The 23,583-nt window shown below is 39.5% G+C and overlaps 2 protein-coding genes and 1 pseudogene across 2 annotated transcripts in view; 1 reads left to right on the forward strand and 2 right to left on the reverse strand.

The window, feature by feature from the left end:
• Positions 1–2,094: 2,094 nt before the first annotated feature.
• The window catches only part of LOC140930395 (uncharacterized), a 114,714-nt gene continuing 93,225 nt past the window's right edge, over positions 2,095–23,583 (reverse strand). Inside the window, exon 3 of the mRNA XM_073380079.1 lies at positions 2,095–2,973. The gene's annotated coding sequence lies outside the window, so the exon portion shown is untranslated. The remainder of the gene's footprint in view (positions 2,974–23,583) is intronic.
• On the reverse strand, positions 6,622–11,613 carry LOC140931527 (uncharacterized; annotated as a pseudogene).
• Positions 13,789–15,610, forward strand: LOC140929351 (uncharacterized). The gene is made up of 2 exons (XM_073379151.1): positions 13,789–13,940; positions 14,061–15,610. Exons 1-2 carry the CDS (start codon positions 13,882–13,884, stop codon positions 15,571–15,573), a joined length of 1,572 nt encoding a protein of 523 aa, XP_073235252.1. The 5' UTR covers positions 13,789–13,881; the 3' UTR covers positions 15,574–15,610.

Below are 23,583 nucleotides of genomic sequence, written 5' to 3' on the forward strand. Positions count from 1 at the left end.
GATCAGATGGCAACAAGTTTTCCAGTTAAAACTTTGTCATAAAGTGCTACACCGTGGCACTTAGACAATTTCTTTATCGCGCGGTTGATACATTGTTTTGACGCACAACTGATAGTCAGGAGAAGTCGTATTGTCTAAAACCATAGCAAAAGACAAATTTACACACATCACAGAGGTAAGGTAAGGTAATACACGGTATTTCCCTTAGGTATATTTACATTCAAGTATAGAAATATAACCAGATAAAAACTAAAATAATAACGATATAACAATAAAAAACCTGCTTTACATTTAGGCCTTGTGTAAAGATACATATATCTAAATTAAGGTTTTTTAATTTTCCTTTAAAATAATTATTGCCGCACCTTCAGAGACAAGCTGTTCTACAACAGTCTTCCGTTATAAGAAAGCCTTCTCTTTTAAAATTCAGTGCGGGGTTGTGGAACAGCGAGCTTGTTTGTATTCATGCATTTTCTGTTAGGTTATAAGCGATTAAATCGCATGCAGCGACGAACAAAACGCGAAGCCGTCAGATATTCTAGAACCGTGTTATTTACAGTGCTGTGCGTTATTATTGCTTAACTAGCTAACTACGCGGTGATGGAAATAAATTTCGCCCCTTTAAATTTCGAAACAATTCACTGGTACTGTATAGTCATAATTGGAACGGAAAGTTAGCACGCGAGCAGGGCGATTCTGCTGTAGTTTCTGCAATGTAGAAGATATTACGGCAATGAGGCTCCCGAGGTCCGTTCCCGAAATCACAACTACATGTAGTATGAAATGTATTCTGCGTGCAGACGTCTCCTTTTCCAGGTTAGGTTAAATAAACCAACGGTTTGTTTGACAAAGCTCCCGCGAGACGGTTTTTTGGTAATTTTATTAATTTTTCCGATCCATTTTTTGTTTCATCTCTATTTTCGCGGCTTTTGCGATACAAACTAAATTCATTTTTAGTTGTGATGGCATTACACTGCTTAATCATGACGGCTTTGGAAGAAACTGAATATATTGCGCTTCGCGATTTAGCAAAATTGCTGCGAGAATTAAAAAATATTTTCTTCCAGAAAAGCGTTTTCACGCTTCTTTCTCTAGTCAATTATCTCGTTTTCTAAAGGTCCTTGAGAACTGAATAAGATAATATTTTATTACCTACAACCTACAAACCTGATTTATTTTGACCACATCGAAACAAAACTGGCCTCTGAAATGGAAGAAGAAAAGCCTTTTATTTTTGCCGGCTTCGGCCTGCCGACGCGATCGTGTCTGGTTTGCTTTCATATGATGACATTTTCCTGACAGGAGGGTGTCGGGAAAAACACCTCGCGCTGATCATACGTGACAAAATCCGCCGCCCCTAAGCCAATGAAGAAAAGTCTCCTGGAAGGCTCCATACAATTCCTTATAACAAAATTATAAGGATTGTATAGAGCCTTCCGGGATACTTACAGTGCAAGCCCTTTGTGTCTCCTCATGAGACTGATCGACATGAAACTACTAACTTTTTTGTGCAGATACAACAACTGAATCGGCTTCTGACGAAAACTGCGCAAGGATGGCGCAGTGGTGAGGGCTCTTGCCTCCCTTACCCCGCGGGGGCGGGGTTACTCCCTATAATGGCCTTTGTGGGGAGGCTCCGTCCGAAAGGGGTACCTTTTTCTTCCTTCAGGTATATGAAAGGATAGGTTTGTTGTTGGTTCTCTTCTTTGCCGATAGGTTTTTCTCTGGGTGCTCCGGTTTTCCCCTCTCTCCAAAAACCAACCTTTTCAAATTCCAAGTCGATCCGCAACGTACGGACACGTTTAAGCGAGTTCTTAACAACTTCTAATTGCTCCGTGGGAAAACAAACTACAAATTACAATTTTATTTATTTATATTTTTTAGAATGATCCTTTGGTCACGTAAAAATTGACGTTGCCGTTTGACCTGAATGGATTCTAAATCTCTCTGATATTATAGCAAATATTTTTTGTTAAAGAGCAAATGGATAATTAAGGATAAACACTAGTGGTTTTAATAACGAAAGGCTCAATAAAGTTTCGTCGTTGAATTTGCTATGTCAAATACGCTTTATTTTAAAAAACCTGGTGAGATTACATATATACAGATTACAATCAAACCACCATGTGCGACCTTCTCGGATACGCGACATGCTGTTCAAACTACTAAAATTAGTTTTTCTACTCAAAGCACTACTGAAAACTGGACCACCAAATCTTTGCATCATACTTAAAGCAAATACTACTCTTCTATACTAACATACTAACCTATGCTCAGGTATGAGCATTATACAATGAAATAACCTTTAGTTTACAATTGGGCTAGTTTGGAGTTAGGACAAATTGGTTTCGCTAGGCTTTTATTTGACTTAATTGAGTCGTCAAACCTTATTTCATAATGCAAGGTTGCAAAACTACTGCTTCTATGTTCACAAAAAGATTGGCTCTAAAATATATACAATTCTACTAAACTATAAACCTTGCAATGTTGTTTGCATTGTAATAAAACTTCAATTTGCGATAAAAAAAATCTCGTTTACATAAAAAGTATTTTTTGTTTGTAGCCTTAGGGACTGATTAAGGAAGTAGGGTTTTTTTGCAAATTACCTAAAAAGACAGGGAAATTAACTAATCCTAACGTTATTCGTGTCACAATTACAGTTTTATCATTGTCCGAGCTACCGATGTACACTTCTACATGTACAAAGCTGGTGATTTGAGCTTTTCAAGACATTTTAGAGATTAGAGTACTCAAGGTACCTACACACACACACAAAATAAGATTAGTGGGAAAAATAATTAAGCCGGCAAAGATAAACCGCTGGGCCAAGCAAGTCAGTTCTCTTTTAATTCTTTTAATCAATGTTCGTATTCTGCAGAGATTGATCCTTTACATTATCCGCCAGGGACTACCTCATTGGAATTCTGCGGAAGGGCTGTTTCGTTATTCCATGGTGTGTCGTTAGTGTTATACCTGCAACAGTAATGTATAAGAAACATAAAAATTAATAAAACACATCTACTCAACACAAAAGACTCCAGCTGGGCTAAGTGGCATTTAGGTTCATTTTACATGGAAGAGGGATCCTCCGGCTTTATCGTGGCGGAAGAGGTTTACTTGTTTGAGTTTATCTCACCGCTAAAACTTTCCAATCAATTGGCATCACAAATGAAATGTAGGGTGCACAGCTAAAATAGGTTTGAAACTTCTTGCCTTGATGACCTGTGGAATCTCGGTCTTCCCTCTTTGGTCCAAGTTTAGAACCAGTGTACTTCTGTAATTCAGTCAGTGTCAGCGAAAAGCCCTCTAGTTACGGTCAAGACTCCATACACAGTCCATAATTTGTACTTTGCAGTGTTTTCGATCAATTCTGAGATCTAGATCTCCGCCATAATATTTTTGATCCGATTATCTTTATATCAAACAAAAACCTTCCCTGGGCTGTTTGGTTCGGATTCATAACTGGAATTCTCTTCCTATTATATTCAGAAAGAAAAAATTTTGTCAGCAAACCCTCACAATCATATTGAACCGTAGCAAATAAAAAAATATTGAATTATTTGTGCCTCATATATCAGAAAAGAGAGAAAAGAATTAAATCATTCTGTGTTGTTGTAGGGATTCGGGGCTTAGTGTTTTTTTTTTTTTTTCAAATGCAAAGTCCCGCATATGCACGGGTTGACTGATAAGTACAGAGGTGTGGTCGAATGTTAAAAAAGCGGTTAATTGATATTTTACCTCAGTCATAGTAAAAGCTAACTTCAGATGTAGTCAATAATGTGGCTTTTAAGGGTAAATACTGCTTTCTATTTGGTACTTAAAAGTACCAAATGCACCCAAGTTGATAAAACTGTAATACAAAAAGACCTGACAAGCAAAAAGCAAATCTTGATCGAAAACACTGCAAAGTACAAATTATGGACTGTGTATGGAGTCTTGACCGTAACTAGAGGGCTTTTCGCTGACACTGACTGAATTACAGAAGTACACTGGTTCTAAACTTGGACCAAAGAGGGAAGACCGAGATTCCATAGGTCATCAAGGCAAGAAGTTTCAAACCTATTTTAGCTGTGCAAGCAAAACCTGTCTTGATCATGTGTACTGTAATCAACCACAGCGAATAAATTTGGTCACCAGTGCAGACATTGGCTTAGCAGATCATCTACCAGTCTTTGTAGTTCGTAAGTATGCACGCGAAAATCTAAACAGACAATCTTCTCGAATCAAGTACCGTGACATGAAATCTTTTGATGAGGATCAATTCAAGGGAACACTAGAGCAGATCCCTTGGGAGACAGCGTTTGTGTTCGAAGATATTGATGATGTTGTTTATGCCTGGGAGAAGATGTTTAATTCTGCCCTCGATGATCATTGTCCTTGGCGTGAAAAGCGAATCAAACACACCACTCAGCCCCCCTGGATGATCAATGCAGTTATTAAAAAATTGAACTCTCGTGATCACTTATTGAAGGTGGCTAGGAAATCGGACAATAGTTCTGACTGGGCAAATTATCGAAAGGCGAGAAACAAGGCTGTTTCTGCATTGCGCTCAGCAAAGCGTGAGTTTTACAAGAATGCATTCGAAGAAAATCGAAACAATCCTAAAGCAACGTGGAATACGATAAAAACATTGACAGGACCCGGAAAGATGAATAAAGGGATTAGTAAGCTTCAGTTGGATGGCAAGGCTGTTGAAAATGCTACAGAAATTGCGGAGCAGTTTAATTCATATTTTTCCTCAATCGCTGATAATCTGAGATCCGGACTCGGAAATACACCATCAGACTTGTCCAAGTTGGAAAACTCTGTTGAGTCTTGCAAAGATCCGGATGTGGTTTTCTCTGTTCCAGACATAACCAATGCTCAGGTGCTTCAGATTATAAAGGGGATCAGTCCTCATAAGGCTGCAGGTATTGATAAAATCAGCGCCAGGTTCTTGCGTATTGCCGCTCCTATTTTAGCGCCAAGCATAGCAAGGCTTATCAACATGTCGTTTTCCACAGGAAAGTTTCCTACTCGTTGGAAAACTGCTAATGTGACACCTCTATTGAAACAAAGTGCGGCCAGTGATCCTTCTAATTATCGCCCAATTTCTGTGCTACCGGTGGTGTCAAAAGTAATCGAACGTCATATGCACAACTCTCTATATGCTTTCCTTATGGATAATAACTTGCTGTATTCTAGACAGCCTGGGTTTCGTAGGATGTACAGTACCGAGACTGCTCTAATCAAGTTAGTTGACGAGCTTTTGTTCGCCCTAGATAATAATCATGTATGCGGCATGGTCCTGGTTGATTATCGAAAGGCTTTCGACATGGTAGACCATAAGCTATTGTTGCGCAAGTTGGAACTGTACGGTATAGCCAACCGGGAGCTTGCCTGGTGTCACTCTTATTTGTTGGATAGGAAGCAAGTGGTCCGTGTAAATGGGAGTGAGTCAAGCGAAGCTTTGATGTTGCATGGGGTCCCTCAGGGCAGTATTTTAGGTCCTTTATTCTTCATTTTGTTTATCAACGATCTGCTCTTGTATACAAGTGCTCAGTTGGACCTTTACGCAGACGATACGACTGTCACTGCTTTTGCGGATGTGAAAAACTTAGCCACCTTAAGTTCATCACTAAATAAGTCTGTCTCTGAAATTCAGTTATGGGCTTCAGCGAATAAGCTCTCATTAAATGAAGACAAGACTAAAGTACTCACGATCACTGGGAAAAGATGTGTGGCTAACATAAATGGAAGTGACATAGATGTTTTCGTAAACGGAAAACAGCTCAGTAATGTGGATTGTGCTACCTTATTAGGCGTAGAAATTGACAGCAAATTGTCATTTGATGAACATATTGAGAAAGTATGTAAAACGTTGGCCTCTAGAATCGCAATACTGCGTAAGATTCGAGCCTGTCTACCTCTTAAACAGCGACTTCAGTTTTATAATAGCATTATTCGCCCTGTTATGTCTTACGCTAACGTTGTTTGGGCAAATTGTGATAAAGAGTCGGTTTATAGGGTCTTAAGATTGCAAAAACGTGCGGCACGCGTTATTTCTTATGCCGATCGCATGACACCATCAGTTGCTTTGTTTAACAAGCTAGGTTGGATTCCGTTTTATGAGCAACATAAGATAGATAAATGCATAATAATGTATAAGCGAATTCATGGGTATTTGCCGAATTATCTAAATGAACACTTAATTTTGAATAATAAGCGGCACTCCCGCAACACTAGATATTCAAGCATTAATGCTGTTTGTCCTAAATATAGAAGAGAAACAGAGGGAGGACGCTCTTTCGCTGTTTCGGCAACAAGACTGTGGAATAGTACACCAATTGAAATTAGGAAACGAGGTTCTGTAGCATGTTTTAAAAAGAACATGTTTGCCAAGATTTTTAAGGAACAACAATGTTTAAATCATTTTATCATTTACTAATTTTTTATTTTTATAAAATTCGAATCCTGTTTTATTTTAATTGTTTATATATTTTAGCTTACTATATTTATTAGATTGTAAATAGTTGTTTTATTTTATGAGGGCCACAAGTTTATTAGCCTTTGGCTATTAAGTGCTACCCTCTTTAAATAAAGGCTTTATTATTATTATTATTATTATTATTATTATTATTATTATGACAGACTTCCTATGGCCCTAATTGTCAGAAAAGCACTTTTCCCTTGGACAAGGTTTTCGTAGAATCTTCCCATGAACTCCTCTGTTGCTCTGTCTTGTAAGGCCCACAATGCCACCAACACTGAGCGTGCACCCGATCCTAAGAATGCTCGAGCGATTCCAACAACGCCTTCTGTTTTGATCTGTCCACGTGCGGTATGGCAACAACTAAGGACCACCAGTTTGGCTGACAGTCTAACTTTTGAAATGTCGGTCATTGACAGTAAGTAGTCTGCTTCGTGTGGAAACTCCACTGTGGAGTCAGCGGGGGTAAGAGCAATTTCTCCTCTTTCGGCATCACCATGAGCAGCGAAATGTACGAGGCTCACCGAGGATATTCTCTGAAGAACCGCCTGCTTTGTTGCTTGCTCTCCTATTAAAAGGTGAGATTCAGGTGGTAGTCTCGCAATCATCTCTGCTTCCCCTTTCGCGCCAGGCAATGGACAGAGATACCTTAACACTCCCTTGAAATACACATCCGTCACTCTTGGCTCACCCACAATCAATGCACCAGTTTCGCTGTGAGAGTCGGCTGGACTGTCCAGAATGAGCTTGAGAGTCGTCAAAGAAGGGACAATTCGTATCCTAAAAGAATCCGATAAATAGCGGCGACTTTCATCGTGTAATGCTGCAAACGGAACTTGGAAGAAGCAGCGATCAGGAACAACAATGATTTCAGATCCTTCTAGCAAGTCACTCACGGGAGCAATCAACATGTTGTAAACCTGAAAAAGTGTTGGCGGTTCAGGGTCCGTGTATACTTCTCCCTCATCTAAAAGAGGACGCAAGGTTGAGAGACTATCTTCCAGATTTGATTCGTTTGTAAGTTGGTTGGCGAATGAAGTGAAGAGTGATCGGTCTTCGCATTGCTCTTGAGGTAAAACGTGAAATTTTCTTAATAAGCTTTCGTGTCCAAACAGGTCATACACAGAGATTTTGCCATGCTTGCTAACATAGCTTTCACAAAGTTTCGTTCTTCGGAAAGCTACCGGTTTGTTTTGTTTCAAAACCCACAAAAATATATTGTCATCGTATTCATAGGAGATGTAGAGGCAGGTGCTGTTGCCATTTTTCTTAATTACTTCCGCGATGCTAACAAACGATTGTGGGTTGATGGATATTTCTTTTTCAATGGAGTAGCGATTTGACATAAGTTCTGCTAGAGCTCTGGCCCGTCCAAGTTCAGCAGCGTGTAAAGCTTCATACGGTTTCCCACAAGAACAACTCAATGAACAAAACAGCCGATAGGGAGACGCGTTCTTGTCAAAAAATGATATATTGTGGCTATCTTTGCTTCCTAGAGAAGTAAGCATTTTTTCGTAAATTTGAATGCTTGACCAGAGATCCGATAAGGCTTGAGATGTGTTTCCTAGCTTTAGGTAGCGAGACGGTTCTCCGTCTTTGTCGCCAATTTCTGTGTTGGTGGTAAGTGCTTTATGGAGATTTTCTTCAGCCTTGCCATATTCTCCTACATGTACAAACAGAGCTCCTAGGTTTCCGTAGCATGCCCCTTCTCCCTGTCTGTCGCCAATTTCTGTGTTGATGGTAAGTGCTTTATGAAGATATTCTTCAGCCTTGGCATATTCTCCGACAGATTGAAACACATTTCCTAGGTTTCCGTAGCATGTCGCTTTTCCGTTTCTGTCGCCAATTTCTGTGTTGATGGTAAGTGCTTTATGAAGATATTCTTCAGCCTTGGCATATTCTCCGACAGATTAAAACACATTTCCTAGGTTTCCGCAGCATGTCGCTTCTCCGTTTCTGTCGCCAATTTCTGTGTTGATGGTAAGTGCTTTATGAAGATATTCTTCAGTCTTGGCATATTCTCCGACAGATCGAAACACAGTTCCTAGGTTTCCGTAGCATGACGCTTCTCCGTTTCTGTCGCCAATTTCTGTCTTGATGGTAAGTGCTTTATGAAGATATTCTTCAGCCTTGGCATATTCTCCGACAGATGGAAGCACATTTCCTAGGTTTACGTAGCATGTCGCTTCTCCCACTCTGTCGCCAATTTCTGTGTTGATGGTAAGTGCTTTATGAAGATATTCTTCAGCCTTGGCATATTCTCCGACAGATAGAAACACAGTTCCTAGGTTTCCGTAGCATGACGCTTCTCCGTTTCTATCGCCAATTTCTGTGTTGATGGTAAAAGCTTTATGAAGATATTTTTCAGCCTTGGCATATTCTCCGACAGATTGAAACACATTGCCTAGGTTTACGTAGCATGTCGCTTCTCCGTTTCTGTCGCCAATTTCTGTGTTCATGGTAAGTGCTTTATGAAGATATTGTTCAGCCTTGGCATATTCTCCGACAGATCGAAACACAGTTCCTAGGTTTACGTAGCATGTCGCTTCTCCCTTTCTGTCGCCAATTTCTGTGTTGATGGTAAGTGCTTTATGAAGATATTCTTCAGCCTTGGCATATTCTCCGACAGATTGAAACACATTTCCTAGGTTTACGTAGCATGACGCTTCTCCGTTTCTGTCGCCAACTTCTGTGTTGATGGTAAGTGCTTTATGAAGATATTCTTCAGCCTTGGCATATTCTCCGACAGATCGAAACACAGTTCCTAGGCTTCCGTAGCATGTCGCTTCTCCGTTTCTGTCGCCAATTTCTGTCTTGATGGTAAGTGCTTTATGAAGAAATTCTTCAGCCTTGCCATATTCTCCGACAGATAGAAAGACATTTCCTAGGTTTCCGTAGCATTTCGCTTCTCCGTTTCTGTCGCCAATTTCTGTGTTGATGGTAAGTGCTTTATGAAGATATTCTTCAGTCTTGGCATATTCTCCGACAGATCGAAACACAGTTCCTAGGTTTCCGTAGCATGACGCTTCTCCGTTTCTGTCGCCAATTTCTGTGTTGATGGTAAGTGCTTTATGAAGATATTCTTCAGCCTTGGCATATTCTCCGACAGATTGAAACACAGCTCCTAGGTTTCCGTAGCATGCCGCTTCTCCCATTCTGTCGCCAATTTCTGTGTTGATGGTACGTGCTTTATGAAGATATTCTTGAGCCTTGGCATATTCTCCGACAGATTGAAACACATTTCCGAGGCTTCCGTAGCATGTCGCTTCTCCCTTTCTGTCGCCAATTTCTGTGTTGATGGTAAGTGCTTTATGACGTTATTCTTCAGCCTTGGCATATTCTCCGACAGATTGAAACACATTTCCTAGGATTCCGTAGCATGACGCTTCTCCGTTTCTGTCGCCAATTTCTGTGTTGATGGTAAGTGCTTTATGAAGATACTCTTCAGCCTTGGCATATTCTCCGACAGATTGAAACACATTTCCTAGGTTTGCGTAGCATGTCGCTTCTCCCTTTCTGTCGCCAATTTCTGTGTTGATGGTAAGTGCTTTATGAAGATATTCTTTAGCCTTGGCATATTCTCCGACAGATTGAAACACATTTCCTAGGATTCCGTAGCATGACGCTTCTCCGTTTCTGTCGCCAATTTCTGTGTTGATGGTAAGTGCTTTATGAAGATATTCTTCAGCCTTGGCATATTCTCCGACAGATTGAAACACATTTCCTAGGTTTACGTAGCATGACGCTTCTCCGTTTCTGTCGCCAATTTCTGTGTTGATGGTAAGTGCTTTATGAAGATATTCTTCAGCTTTGGCATATTCTCCGACAGATTGAAACACAGCTCCTAGGTTTCCGTAGCATGTCGCTTCTCCCCTTCTGTCGCCAATTTCTGTGTTGATGGTAAGTGCTTTATGAAGATATTCTTCAGCCTTGCCATATTCTCCTACATTTGCAAACACAGCTCCTAGGTTTCCGTAGCATGACGCTTCTCCCTCTCTGTTTCCAATTTCTGTGTTGATGGTAAGTGCTTTATGAAGATATTCTTCAGCCTTGGCATATTCTCCGACAGATAGAAACACAGTTCCTAGGTTTTCGTAGCATGTCGCTTCTCCCTTTCTGTCGCCAATTTCTGTGTTGATGGTAAGTGCTTTATGAAGATATTCTTCAACCTTGCCATATTCTCCGACAGATTGAAACACATTTCCTAGGTTTCCGTAGCATGCCGCTTCTCCGCTTCTGTCGCCAATTTCTGTGTCGATGGTAAGTGCTTTATGAAGATATTCTTCAGCCTTGGCATATTCTCCGACAGATTGAAACACAGCTCCTAGGTTTCCGTAGCATGCCGCTTCTCCCCTTCTGTCGCCAATTTCTGTGTTGATGGTAAGTGCTTTATGAAGATATTCTTCAGCCTTGGCATATTCTCCGACAGATTGAAACACATTTCCTAGGCTTCCGTAGCATGTCGCTTCTCCCTTTCTGTCGCCAATTTCTGTGTTGATGGTAAGTGCTTTATGAAGATATTCTTTAGCCTTGGCATATTCTCCGACAGATTGAAACACATTTCCTAGGATTCCGTAGCATGACGCTTCTCCGTTTCTGTCGCCAATTTCTGTGTTGATGGTAAGTGCTTTATGAAGATATTCTTCAGCCTTGGCATATTCTCTGACAGATTGAAACACAGCTCCTAGGTTTTCGTAGCATGTCGCTTCTCCGTTTCTGTCGCCAATTTCTGTGTTGATGGTAAGTGCTTTATGAAGATATTCTTCAGCTTTGGCATATTCTCCGACAGATTGAAACACAGCTCCTAGGTTTCCGTAGCATGTCGCTTCTCCCCTTCTGTCGCCAATTTCTGTGTTGATGGTAAGTGCTTTATGAAGATATTCTTCAGCCTTGCCATATTCTCCTACATTTGCAAACACAGCTCCTAGGTTTCCGTAGCATGACGCTTCTCCCTCTCTGTTTCCAATTTCTGTGTTGATGGTAAGTGCTTTATGAAGATATTCTTCAGCCTTGGCATATTCTCCGACAGATTGAAACACATTTCCTAGGTTTCCGTAGCATGACGCTTCTCCGTCTTTGTCTTCGATTTCTTTGTAAACGCAGAGTGCAATTTTGAGGACTGCTTGTGCTTCCTGGTATTCACTTTTTTGGAAGTACAGTTTTTATAACATCAAGGCTGTGTTACCTTCTTCTTTTTTTCTCCTAAGATTACGAAATAGGACTAAAAGCTTTTTGCCAGATTCTATAGCTGGTGAAAGTTTCGTAATAGCAGCATTTCCATAAAACAGCCTCTTGTTCAGCGCTATACGCACTATTGTGGCAAGTTCATGTTCGTTTTCTAAGGTTGTGTTGTTTAGTAGTATTAAGCACTCGTTCCACAGCTCGATAGCCTGGACAACTCGTTTAGTGTTTGAAAGAAAATCTGCGGCAATCATGCCATGGTGAATAGCTTCTTGAACCTTGACCATATGGGTTTTTCCTGAAACTTAAACAGGTAAAAAAACAAGACCAGAATAATTAGCAAATAGTTCTACGGAAATAGAGTTAATCTTAAATAAAAAAAACAAGGAAGCCAGTTAGAAACATTAAGGTTTTCTTCAAAATGATAAATATTTTTCTTATACGTAACGACTCTGTAGTCTGGTCTGGTGTCATTTGAAGTTGTAAATTCAGCTGATGCTATCGTAGCTGTGATTCCATGAAACATTCTGTTTCGGTTAAATAGACTTACCCATGAATACACAGTTACGGAAGATTTCGGTTACTCGGCCGATCGTCAAAATAAAGCTACTCACATTTAAAAGCAGTTAAGAGCCATTATCTGAGAAAATCGAGAATCGCAAGACACTCGTCAAAAAATCGAATTTTTTATTATTTTGCCTAAACATCCCTTTTAGGGACCTAATTTAAGGAAAAATAGTTTTGGGTTCACACGATTCATTTTAAAAGGAGAAGAAAACGGAAAGGGAAATCAGCTTTTCGCGCCAAAATGCAGTTATGCAAACATCCCGTGTGTACAGTGTAGCGAAACTCTTTTTATTTCCGGTTCCTGTGTATTTTTACTTCCACTTCCTGTCGAATTGAAATACGTGACTTTAAGTTCAAATTAAAGGTTTCATTTGGAATTTTGTGGAAGATTATGGTTGCATTGTTGACCAGTTATGTCCAGGATCGATCTTGTTAGCAAAAATTTGCTAGCAAATTGTTTTCGCCTTTGTCGCAAAAGAAATTATTGAGAAAAAATTATTTAAGAAAATCACTTACAAATATCGCAAAAATCGCAAAAATAACAAATCGAACAAGAATCAAGACTTACAAAAAAAAGAAACCAAGAAGGACCCCGAAATGTCAGCAAATATCGCAAAAATCGCTAAAGTAACGAGGATTTTTCTTGCTAGCTGAAAACACCCGTGACAAATATCGCAAAAATAACAAATGTAACAAAATTCCAGACTTAGAAAGCAAAGAAGCCAAGAAGGGCTCCGAAATGTCCGCAAATATCGCAAAAATCGCAAAAGTAACGAGGATTTTTCTTGCGGGCTGAAAACACCCGTGACAAATATCGCAAATATCGCAAATATAACAAATGTAACAAAATTCCAGACTTAGAAAGCAAAGAAGCCAAGACGGGCCCCGAAATGTCCGCAAATATCGCAAAAATCGCCAAAGTAACAAGGATTTTTCTTGCGGGCTGAAAACACCCGTGACAAATATCGCAAAAATCGCATCGTATATTGGGAAGTTCGAGCCATTTTTCCGAGATGTAAAATTGATTTCACTATACTGTAAAAGTTCATCTCGATTTTTTTCGTTATAAGTTAATCTTTGCATGATGTCATTGTTTATGCAAAATATCTGGCTCGTAAAAGGATAAATGAGTACACGTTCTTGTCCAGTAATTTTGTAGTGCGTTCCATTTTCGCGAAAATGAAATCATCGGTTACAAACGTGACACTATTTATAACTAGTAATAGTTTTCACTAGAGCTGCCCCCGTTTTTGTATGGCCCGCCATGTGTAAAAAAATTCCGAAATCTCGGAATGGTTCCGAAAATTTCCCAATGATTCCGAAAGTTCGGAATGGTCCCCAAAATTCGGGATGGTTTGGATTTGCGAAATAATTACGAAAATGTCGTAATACTTTCGACTTTCGGAATATTTTCGAAAATCGCTCGTAATGCTGCCGAAACACTTGACGCTGAACATAGAAAGGAGACTGGAAACGACTATTGATAAGGATACCATGGAGACACCATGGTTACGGAATCAAAGTGCAACGGCGTGGGTCTGTTTGCCATAATCCCAATCCACGCTTCATGCTTTTCGTCGTTAAACGCTGTATCAAGAAAATTAGTAGAAATAAGCTTTGTTATCCTTTACACAGTTGTAATATTTTGTGGTTATTGTCCTGTTATGATGAAGTATCATCTTCAAATGTTTTTATTTCTCGTCTTGGCCTTTACTGTCTCAAGGTAAGTCGACTTTCTTCCAATCGAGAGAATCAGACATCGCTTCAAATCAAGCTTATACTGGAATATCTCAAATTTTCCTGCAAAGTTTTCATCTACTGATGCTTTTTTCTTTTTTCCCAGATCTACCGCAGATGATGACTTGGCCCAGTTTGTCCGTACTGTCATGTCTCTGTTGAGAGAGGTGGAAACGGAGATGGATAACATTCGCTCCGACCAACGGAGAGCAGAATTTTATGCAAATCGGGTGTTGTGTGCTTTGCGGCATATTACCGACATTGTCCAACACATGTACCGGAGTGGTGGATTTCCTCATACGGAGGTACAAGAACTTGAAACGCTAAGAGAAAATTTAAGGGCAATTTATGGTCTTATTGTTCAGCTGCCTGTAATGCACGGCTACTCGTACAGACCGCAGGTAGAGACGTCGCCAGGCCCTGGGAGACCAAGGTACGTCATCCCTTCAGAACAGCTATCATGTTTGCGGAGTGAGTTCAACAGCTGGACGCAGATTGCTGCCGACTTAGGGGTCTCTAGGCAAACTATTTATAATAGGAGAAGGGAGCTTGGATTTTCTCTTGTCTTTGAGGGATACAGTAATATTCCTGGCACTGACTTGGACAATCTTGTCAGAGATGAACTAAATGCTTTCCCTCGGACAGGCGAAAGAAATGTTATGGCAGGCGTCAGACAGAGGGGCATCTATGTTCAAAGGTGGAGGGTGCGAGAGGCCATAGTAAGAGTAGACCCGATCAACCGTGCAAATAGGTGGGGACAGAGAATAGTTAGGAGACCTTACAGTGTCCCTCATCCAAACTTCCTGTGGCACATGGACAGTAATTTAAAATTACGTCACTGGCGGATGTGCATCCATGGCTGCATTGACGGATTTTCGAGATGCATAATTTACCTCGATGTTCACAACAACAATAGAGCAAGTACTGTCCTCACCTCGTTTCAGCGGTCAACAAATGAATGGGGTGTCCCATCGCGAGTTCGAGCCGACAATGGAGGAGAAAATGTGGCTGTCAGAGATTTCATGGTCTTTTTTCGAGGTGAAAATCGGGGCAGTTTTTTGACAGGGCCTAGCACACGGAACACCAGGATAGAACGCCTTTGGAGAGATGTTGTGGAAAGTGTTGTGACTGTGTTTACATCTTTGTTTTTGTTTATGGAGGCTAGACACATTTTGGACCCTATGTGTGAACGTGATATGTTGGCCTTGCACTATGTCTTCCTTCCGAGAGTGCAGAGACTGTTAGACAGATTTACCCAACGCTTCAACTTTCATTCTGTCTCAACTGAACGTAACCGAACACCCCGGCAACTGTGGGCCTCCGGGTGCCTCAGAAATTTCAACTCCCCAAATGCTGGTATACGTGATGTTCTGGACACTGACAATTCCATACCTGAGGATATGGACATGTATGGGCATGATCCTGATGCTCCACTGCCTGATCCTCAAGAAGATGAGGAGGGAGTGGCGATCGCAAACATAGACTTCGAACTATCAGAGGAGGCTAATGCTGCTTTAACACAGAACTTCACTCCTCTGATGGAAGACAACAACTATGGCATTGAAATATATTTACAAGTTCGGGAATTCATTGCAAGGATCATTCAAGAGGAACAATAGAATACAAATGGTTTCTTGTCTTTTTTTTTTGAACTTAAATACTTTTTGTTATTGCTAGGTTCAAGTTCGCTTGTGATTTTCCCAAAAAACATTTATACTTTATACAAAACCATGTTTTTTACAAAACAAGGTTAAAAGGGGTTGACAGGCTAAACACGACTCCCGCTGTTTCGTGATGTAATAGGTCTTTGACCTTTAGAGTTTAGCTCTAACAAGTATGTCTTTTAGAGATTTTCCTCTCCTGTAGGAGATGAGAGGTGGTTCTCTGTATATTTCTCTCAGCATTGGTTGGTTTTCGATTAAATGCCACTTGCTCATTAAAATATTTTTAAGGTTAGGCACTGATGGATTGTACTGTGTGACAAAAGGCATTAATCCGTTTTCCACTTTTTGCGGTTTTTGTTGAAGTGCCGACTTTCTATCTGTAAATTTGACCTCTGCGAGGATTTTGTTTACCAGATTATCTGGATAGCCTCGGACACGCAAGTGTGATCTGAAATTTTTAACGTTTTCTTCAAATGTTGCCTTTGAAGAGCTGGTTCTAAGGAGCCTTAGGGCTTCGCCTTTGATAAATCCTTTTTTCACGCCTGGAGCGTGACAGGAGGAAAAATGCGTGTATTGAAATGTCTCAGTCGGTTTAAAGTGCGTACGGATGTCAAAGATTGAATCTTTGTAGAATCTCTCGCCTTTAAAGATAGTAGTATCTAGGAAGTTTGTTTTCTCTTCTGATATTTCAGCCGTGAATTTTATGGTAGGATGGTGCCTGTTTGCTTCTAAAATGAATTGGTCTATTTCCTCTCTGTTTGTGTCCCACAGGGAGAACACGTCATCGATGTATCTTTTCCACTCGAGGGGTTTTATCTTGCTTTTATTGATAATTTCTGTTTCTACCGCGGACATAAAGATGTTGGCAAAAGCAACTGCCACTTTTGTTCCCATTGCGGTACCATGAGTCTGGAGATAGTTTCTTCCATTGAACTGGAAGGAGTTCTCCTGTAGTATAAGTCTAAGCAAGCTTCTGAGTGAATTTGTAGGAATGGGTGTGTCGTTCTTATAGAAGGCTTCATATGCTTTTCATACAGTGTTTATTCCTTCTTCTTGAGGAATATTGGTGTACAGGCTGGTAACATCCACAGAAACTAGGATCGCGTTGTTTGGAACTTTCCTCTTTTCTATAAAGTTGATAAACTGTGTGGTATCTTTGAGGTAGGATTTTTGTACTTTAGCGATAGGCTGTAGGATGTGGTCTAAAAATGATGATATACGTTCTGTTGGGCCATCGCAGCCCGAAATTATAGGTCTACCAGTTAAAACTGGTTTGTGAATCTTTGTTAGCGTGTAAAATAATGGTATACGCGGTGGGCTAGGTGTTTGAGAAAGCCACTTCTTGGTCATTGCGTCTATATGATTTCCCTGGTGGAGATCATTGATCATCTCTTCTACTCTTCGAGAGGTTTCTTGCACCATTGGTGTTTCGAGGGGCATGTAGTTTTTGCTATCATCAAGCTGAACTTGGCCCTCTTGTATTTTATCTGTTTTGTTCATGATGACCGTTGTTGTGCCCTTGTCTGCCTTTTTTATGATTATTTCTGAGTTTGATCTTAATTCTCTAAGCGCTTTACGCTCTTTGAAAGGCAAGTTATTTCGTGGCTTAATTAGTTCAATCTCAGCGAGTTGAACTTTAACTTCCTCTAAATAAGTTTCTAGCGCAACTGATTGTTGAACTGGAGGTTCCCAGTTTGATTTAACGTGAAAGGGGTGTTGTTCACTCTCCTTGTTGTGAAAAATATATCGGAGGCGCATTCGCCTCGCGAACTGTTTAAAGTCTAGCAGCAATTGTTGCCGGATGCGATTCTCTTCTAGAACCGGTGTTTGGAGAAAATTCAACCCCTTTGATAGTAAGTTGATCTGATCAGTTGTCATTTTGCAATTTGAGAGGTTTTTAATGTATCTTTGGTTAAACTGAGTGTTTATCCTGTTTGTGTCTCGCCTCCTATTGTTTCTTCGCGAGTGGTTTTTTTCATTTCTGATTTTTCGTTTTTCTTTCTCCCTCCCTTTGACTGAAGAGTCAGTAAATACACAGGGATAAGATTCACTTTCTTTATTTTGTAAAGCTTTCATCATTTCTTCCACTTTCTTGATTTTGTTTGTTAGCTCTGTAGCTAAAACTATTGCATTCTCAGTGCGGTTTTCTTTTTCCGGTCGTGGCCGGTTCTTAATTAGATCAGGATTGTTCGTTTTCTTTCCTCTGGTTACGTTTGGTCTTTGCTCCAATTGTTTGAGCTTGATTTTGTTGCTCTCTACTCGTCTGTAGTGGTAGCGTGTCAACGCGCCGATAAGTTTCTGTTCAGCTTCTCTGCGGATGTGGCTGATGTCACTTTTGAATTCGTCGTCCGGCACGATGTTGACTCGTACGTTGTACCTCAGGTCTTTAGGACACGTTTTCTTCTCGGTGTGTGCCTTCAGTTTCTTAATAGACGATTCGGATTTTACAACTTTCTTTTCCAGAGTAGAGGCGCTGTATCTGTTATAGCGAGGTCTCTTGTTGGGGATGTTGTCTTTCCTTCCTTCTCTGTGGCGGCGCTTACGGTCGGGCGGCCGTTGGCCACTTTCAAAATCGCTATCCGATGCTAACAGCGTATCCTCGTTATTGTCTATGTTGCTTTGGCCTGATTTGGAAGGTCCCGGCACAAGCATGCCATCTTCGTTGAGTGTTTGGTTCATTCTCAAACAAGACTCGAGTTTCGATTCTTTAGCGAATCTCTTCAGTTGTTTCTATGTTGCGTCTCTCAGGAATGTCAGTGAAGACTGTTAACATTCCGTGGCAAATGTACGTGTTGCTGTTTATATATTCATACTTGCTGTGAGGATCGAAAGTTCTGGCTCGCCATTGGTTGTTTGTATAAACCAATGGGAGACCGGGGATTTCGATCCGAATGTAGTTGTGTTTCTTTCAAGGTCGTTTTTTCTGCTTTACAGATGTAAAGGTCTTATTTGTCATGTCGAGTATAAGGTACGGAATAGCACAGATGTGCATGTAAATGTCTAGCTATTCCATTTCAGCTTGCTTTCTCTCTGAAAACTTTAGCAGACTGTGTAGTAGGAGTCTAGCACGAAGGGGGACGGAGCACTGTCTAAAAATATCGCAATGAGGTTAAAAGGGGTTGACAGGCTAAACACGACTCCCGCTGTTTCGTGATGTAATAGGTCTTTGACCTTTAGAGTTTAGCTCTAACAAGTATGTCTTTTAGAGATTTTCCTCTCCTGTAGGAGATGAGAGGTGGTTCTCTGTATATTTCTCTCAGCATTGGTTGGTTTTCGATTAAATGCCACTTGCTCATTAAAATATTTTTAAGGTTAGGCACTGATGGATTGTACTGTGTGACAAAAGGCATTAATCCGTTTTTCACTTTTTGCGGTTTTTGTTGAAGTGCCGACTTTCTATCTGTAAATTTGACCTCTGCGAGGATTTTGTTTACCAGATTATCTGGATAATAGTAATATTTTTAATAACTCACCAAACGTACTTAGAGTCATTGGAAGAAAGAACTCGGAAATCCTCCCCCGAACATCCAAAACGATAAATCATCTTTAAAAGTGTACAGGTTCATGCAGTCACAACCCTTCAAATGCATGTAGGTTTTGTAATTAACTTGTAATAAATTCTTTTGGAAAGCCATACTCTGTGTTGTTGTCCATTGATTTTTATTTTTCTAAAAACTTGTTCCCTGTCTACTTTGACAACTTTGTCTAGACGACCCGTGCAATAAACGATCTTACAGGCGGGGTCTCAAACACCTCTCCTGGTCCTTCCCCTAAATACATTTCAAGAGATAATTTAGAGAACTCCGTCTTATTAGATTACGAGTGGTTTCCATTTTTCCTCGAGCATAGTACAGTGAGCGAGAGGCGAGCGTCTCGCCTTTCTCGTGTGGAGTGATTTTCACGCGGGCTCGCGTTTCGCTCGCTTTACTATCCCTGAGGAAAAACGGGGACTACTCGAAGTCACTGCTCGCTCCTTTCTTTATTTCTCGGGGGCAAAAAAATCAGAAGATTGGATGAATATTGGTATGAAACGCAGTCACTCTCAATCCCGGTGTTCTCTAATTCGCACTAAAGGAAGAGTAGGAAGAGACCCACTTCATCCTCTTTGTTTTAAAAAAAAGTTTCTCTACACCTTGGTAGTCGTGCATTAGCATTTGATGCTTCTTATGGAACTTGCTGCCAATTTTGGATTAAAAGTTGTAGCAGCGAGTCTCCATACAAATAAAATTACAATTTAAAGCGTTCCTTATAATAACCCTTTAATTTTCTTTATTTCAGTGCGGATGATTAGCAGTTTAGAGCAATTTCCCTTTATAGTATTTAGGCTATTATTAATTGGCAGTTTCTTACGTGGGGATGCCCAGTATTAGTAAGAAAAAAAAAGTTGGGCGTCTGACTGTGACCAACCCCCGCCCCGAGAAGTTTTTCTTATTTTACAAATATTTTAAAAGATAAATTACGAATATCCTAGTAATAGCTGGCACTTGTAAAATATTAAAACGTTAAAATAACTAAAAATAGCTTCGTCTGTGTTTCAATAAAAATTTCAATATAAAATAATAAACTTTTTCCTAGAAAAAAATTAGGAACAAATTAGGCAATAATTTGTTGCGCGAAATGCAGATGGTGGGTGTTTCCACAGTCGTTTCCAGTCTTCTTTTTATGTTCAGAGTCAGGTGTTTCGGCAGCATTACGAGCGATTTTCGAAAATATTCCGAAAGTCGAAAGTATTACGACATTTTCGTAATTATTTCGCAAATCCAAACCATCCCGAATTTTGGGAACCATTCCGAACTTTCGGAATCATTGGGAAATTTTCGGAACCATTCCGAGATTTCGGAATTTTTTTACACATGGCGGGCCATATTTTTGAAGATCTGTTTAACACCTGTATATGGTTTTTACTGGATATAAATACTGTGCATACGAATGTTAAAAAAGAAACGTTTGAATATTTATTGAAGTTAACATCCATGTAACTGGTTAGCATATTTCTCTGTAAATTTGACATGGAAATCTATTACAGTCATACAGTCTTGTTTTGTGAAACAGCAACGTATTGTATGTATAATTACCTGCAATATATTATCCATAAATCAGTTGATATAAATGTATTTCAATTGTAAAGTTAATATTCTGTGTAACAGGAATGTATTGTACGTTAAAAATTTGAGTAATTGTTGGGAAAAATCATTATAATAACCATAACAACAACAATAACCAAACTTGCAACAATGTATAAATCTATAAAAATATAATCATCTGCAGTATATTTATCTATAAATCAGGCAATATAAATCTATTTCAATTGTACAATTAATACTTGTGTAACAGGAACTTAATAAATTTGTGTGTTATTGACTTTTTGAGAAAAATCATTACTGACAATAACCATTGCAACAACAATAATCAGTTGTAACCATGTACAATGTATTGGTATAAAATATAATTATCTGCAATCTATCTATTTAGGCCTAAAGAAGAAATATAAAGTCACTACAACCATGCAATCTACTTCTACTTCTTTTTAACAATATTTTGTATTATAATAGCATGGTTATTTCCTTTTGGAGAATTTTTTTTTTAATCAGGCCAGAAATTTACCAAAAAAAGCTAACAATAAGGACAAAACAAATTTGAGTGATTTTTCTTTGTCCGCGAAATAGTTACTACTCCATTGTTTTGTTTGTTTAATTTTGACTATTATGCACTTAACAGATATTGTTTCATGGGGTAAGTTAAATCAGCTTATTAAGTTTTTTAACGGTATCACTTGAAACGACTGTGGTCAGAGTGTTTTTATTTGGCCCGTAAATAGTTACTACACTATGAGTTAGTATTACACCCTTATTCCATTGCTTTCTTTTGTTAAGTTTTGACTATTACGCACTGACTGTCAGATAGTGTTTCACGGGCCAAGCAAAATCACTCTAATATCATAAATTGTACTCTTTTGTTAAATTTTCACTAGTGTCTGTTCAACTTAACAGTTTTTTTTTTACCAGACAGTTAGCTGTTCACTTTTCCTGTGAAGTTGAGGCATGGGCTTTCATACTTATAACAAGTTTGTTGTTCTGAGAAAGCTCAAAATCTACATTTTCGAGCAACAGCAATTTCTCAGTTAGATCGTCAATGTTGTCTTTGTACTGCAAGATGTCTTCTTGGAGGAAGTTCCCCACAATCTTTGGAAATGCTGTCACTGAAAAGTGCTTGTCCTGTTTTTCTAGATGAAAGTTAACGTTCATTTCAATATAGCAGTTCTTCAGAAGCATTGCTCTGTTACAGTGTAGACAACGAACAATCTTGGACCCAGGGTTTTCACTAATTTTCTTGTGACAGTCTTTGTTGTTGCACACTGGATAGACAGTTGGGTAAATGTTCAAAATTTCAGGACAGCATACCCAGTTTGCTTGTTTGTGCGAAGGCTCCACATGGGAGATGACCTGCTCTTGTGCTTTCGTTATCGTTGTGTTAACTGTGGTGGCAAGGCGTTTTCCAAAATACTGCTTCAGCTTGCAGTAATAATAGTAACTTGAACAAATGAAGACCTCTTTAGCTTTGTAACTAGTGCCTTAAGTTAAAGTAGAATCGCACGTGACAACCTCGTGAAGAATCATGATGCAACCAGCTACAACAATGATGAAAATCGTGACATTTCTTAGCTATTCGGTATTCGGACTTTTGAGTCTTCCCTCTAAGCAACGTTTGGTGAGTTGATAATCATAGTACTTTAACAATTTGTTTATTTTGTACCAGATGTCCGAAGGAAAGACTAAGAAAAGTGAAGTTGTAGTATGAGGATCGACTCAGCTGTGTGCAGCGTTTCGCGTTTTCATTAATGTACAACAATACCAAATTGCGCACAAAAAATAATCTACATTAAGGATTAAAACAGTAGATTGTTGATACGATTACACTAAAGCATTCAAAATAGCTCGTGGACGTTAAACGTGCCTATGTTAGAAAATAAAGACTAACGTCTCCTCTCTGCGATATTATCAGTAGTATAGTAGAGATGAAATGAACCCCTTTTTGTGGAGAAATCGCATTCACTTGTGGAGGAATGCAGTAACGCTGATGACGTCATAACCCTTTGTCTTTATCTCATTAGTAAAACACCGAGGAATTTCATTGAGATAACGTCATGCGCTATGTCAGGTGACTCAACCCGTTGGACAGGTTTTCTGGTAATTTCTAGGTCGATGGAGACCAGTTTCTTTTTGTTTCTTGACAAAAAACTGAGAAAAGTATTCATTGGTTGATATATGGTGTCACTGAGTCGTTACGTAATTATGCAAGTTCTACTGGCTGCCGCTTTCATTGTCCAACAAATTGTTCAAATCTGGCTCATTGATTCTTGGCTCGTAAATCGTGCATATTTAATAAGGAAAAAAGGCAAAATAGCTCTTTCTACCACGAAAAACAATTTTTCACTTTCTCTCCTCCCTTTTTCACTTTTCCACATTTTAATTGGACCATGCTTTTATACTATTTTTGAAACGCGGAGGGCGTGAGCAGTTCCGTAAGAGAAGTATGGTTTTTACAGGATATTGATAGAGAAATTCAGATCTAATTCTAACTGTTGGTAAGCCACAGTCATCTTGAGGCGGATAACGAACATTGTGCCTGCTTGGTGTTTTCTACTCGATATTCCAGTTTCTGTGAAATAAACTATTGACACGAATTGAAAGGCTTTCAGCAGGATTCTTTCATAGGAACCCAACGACTGTATTTTGTAAAACATCTTTTGGAAAAGAAAAAATATTGCCTTGCAATTTCTATAGCTTAAGAAAGGCTGAAAATTTCTAGATGATTGTTCCATTCATCTATATACGTTTTGAACTATTGTTTTCAACTTCCCTATATACGATTTTTGGAAGCTGACATATCACTTTCCAGATGTGGCCAGCATGTTTGCTAGAAAGAACACCTAAATTTTGGTTTCGAGAATAGGCACGGAAAGAG

Source organism: Porites lutea, chromosome 3, assembly GCF_958299795.1.
Source record: "Porites lutea chromosome 3, jaPorLute2.1, whole genome shotgun sequence".
NCBI lineage: Eukaryota > Metazoa > Cnidaria > Anthozoa > Scleractinia > Poritidae > Porites > Porites lutea.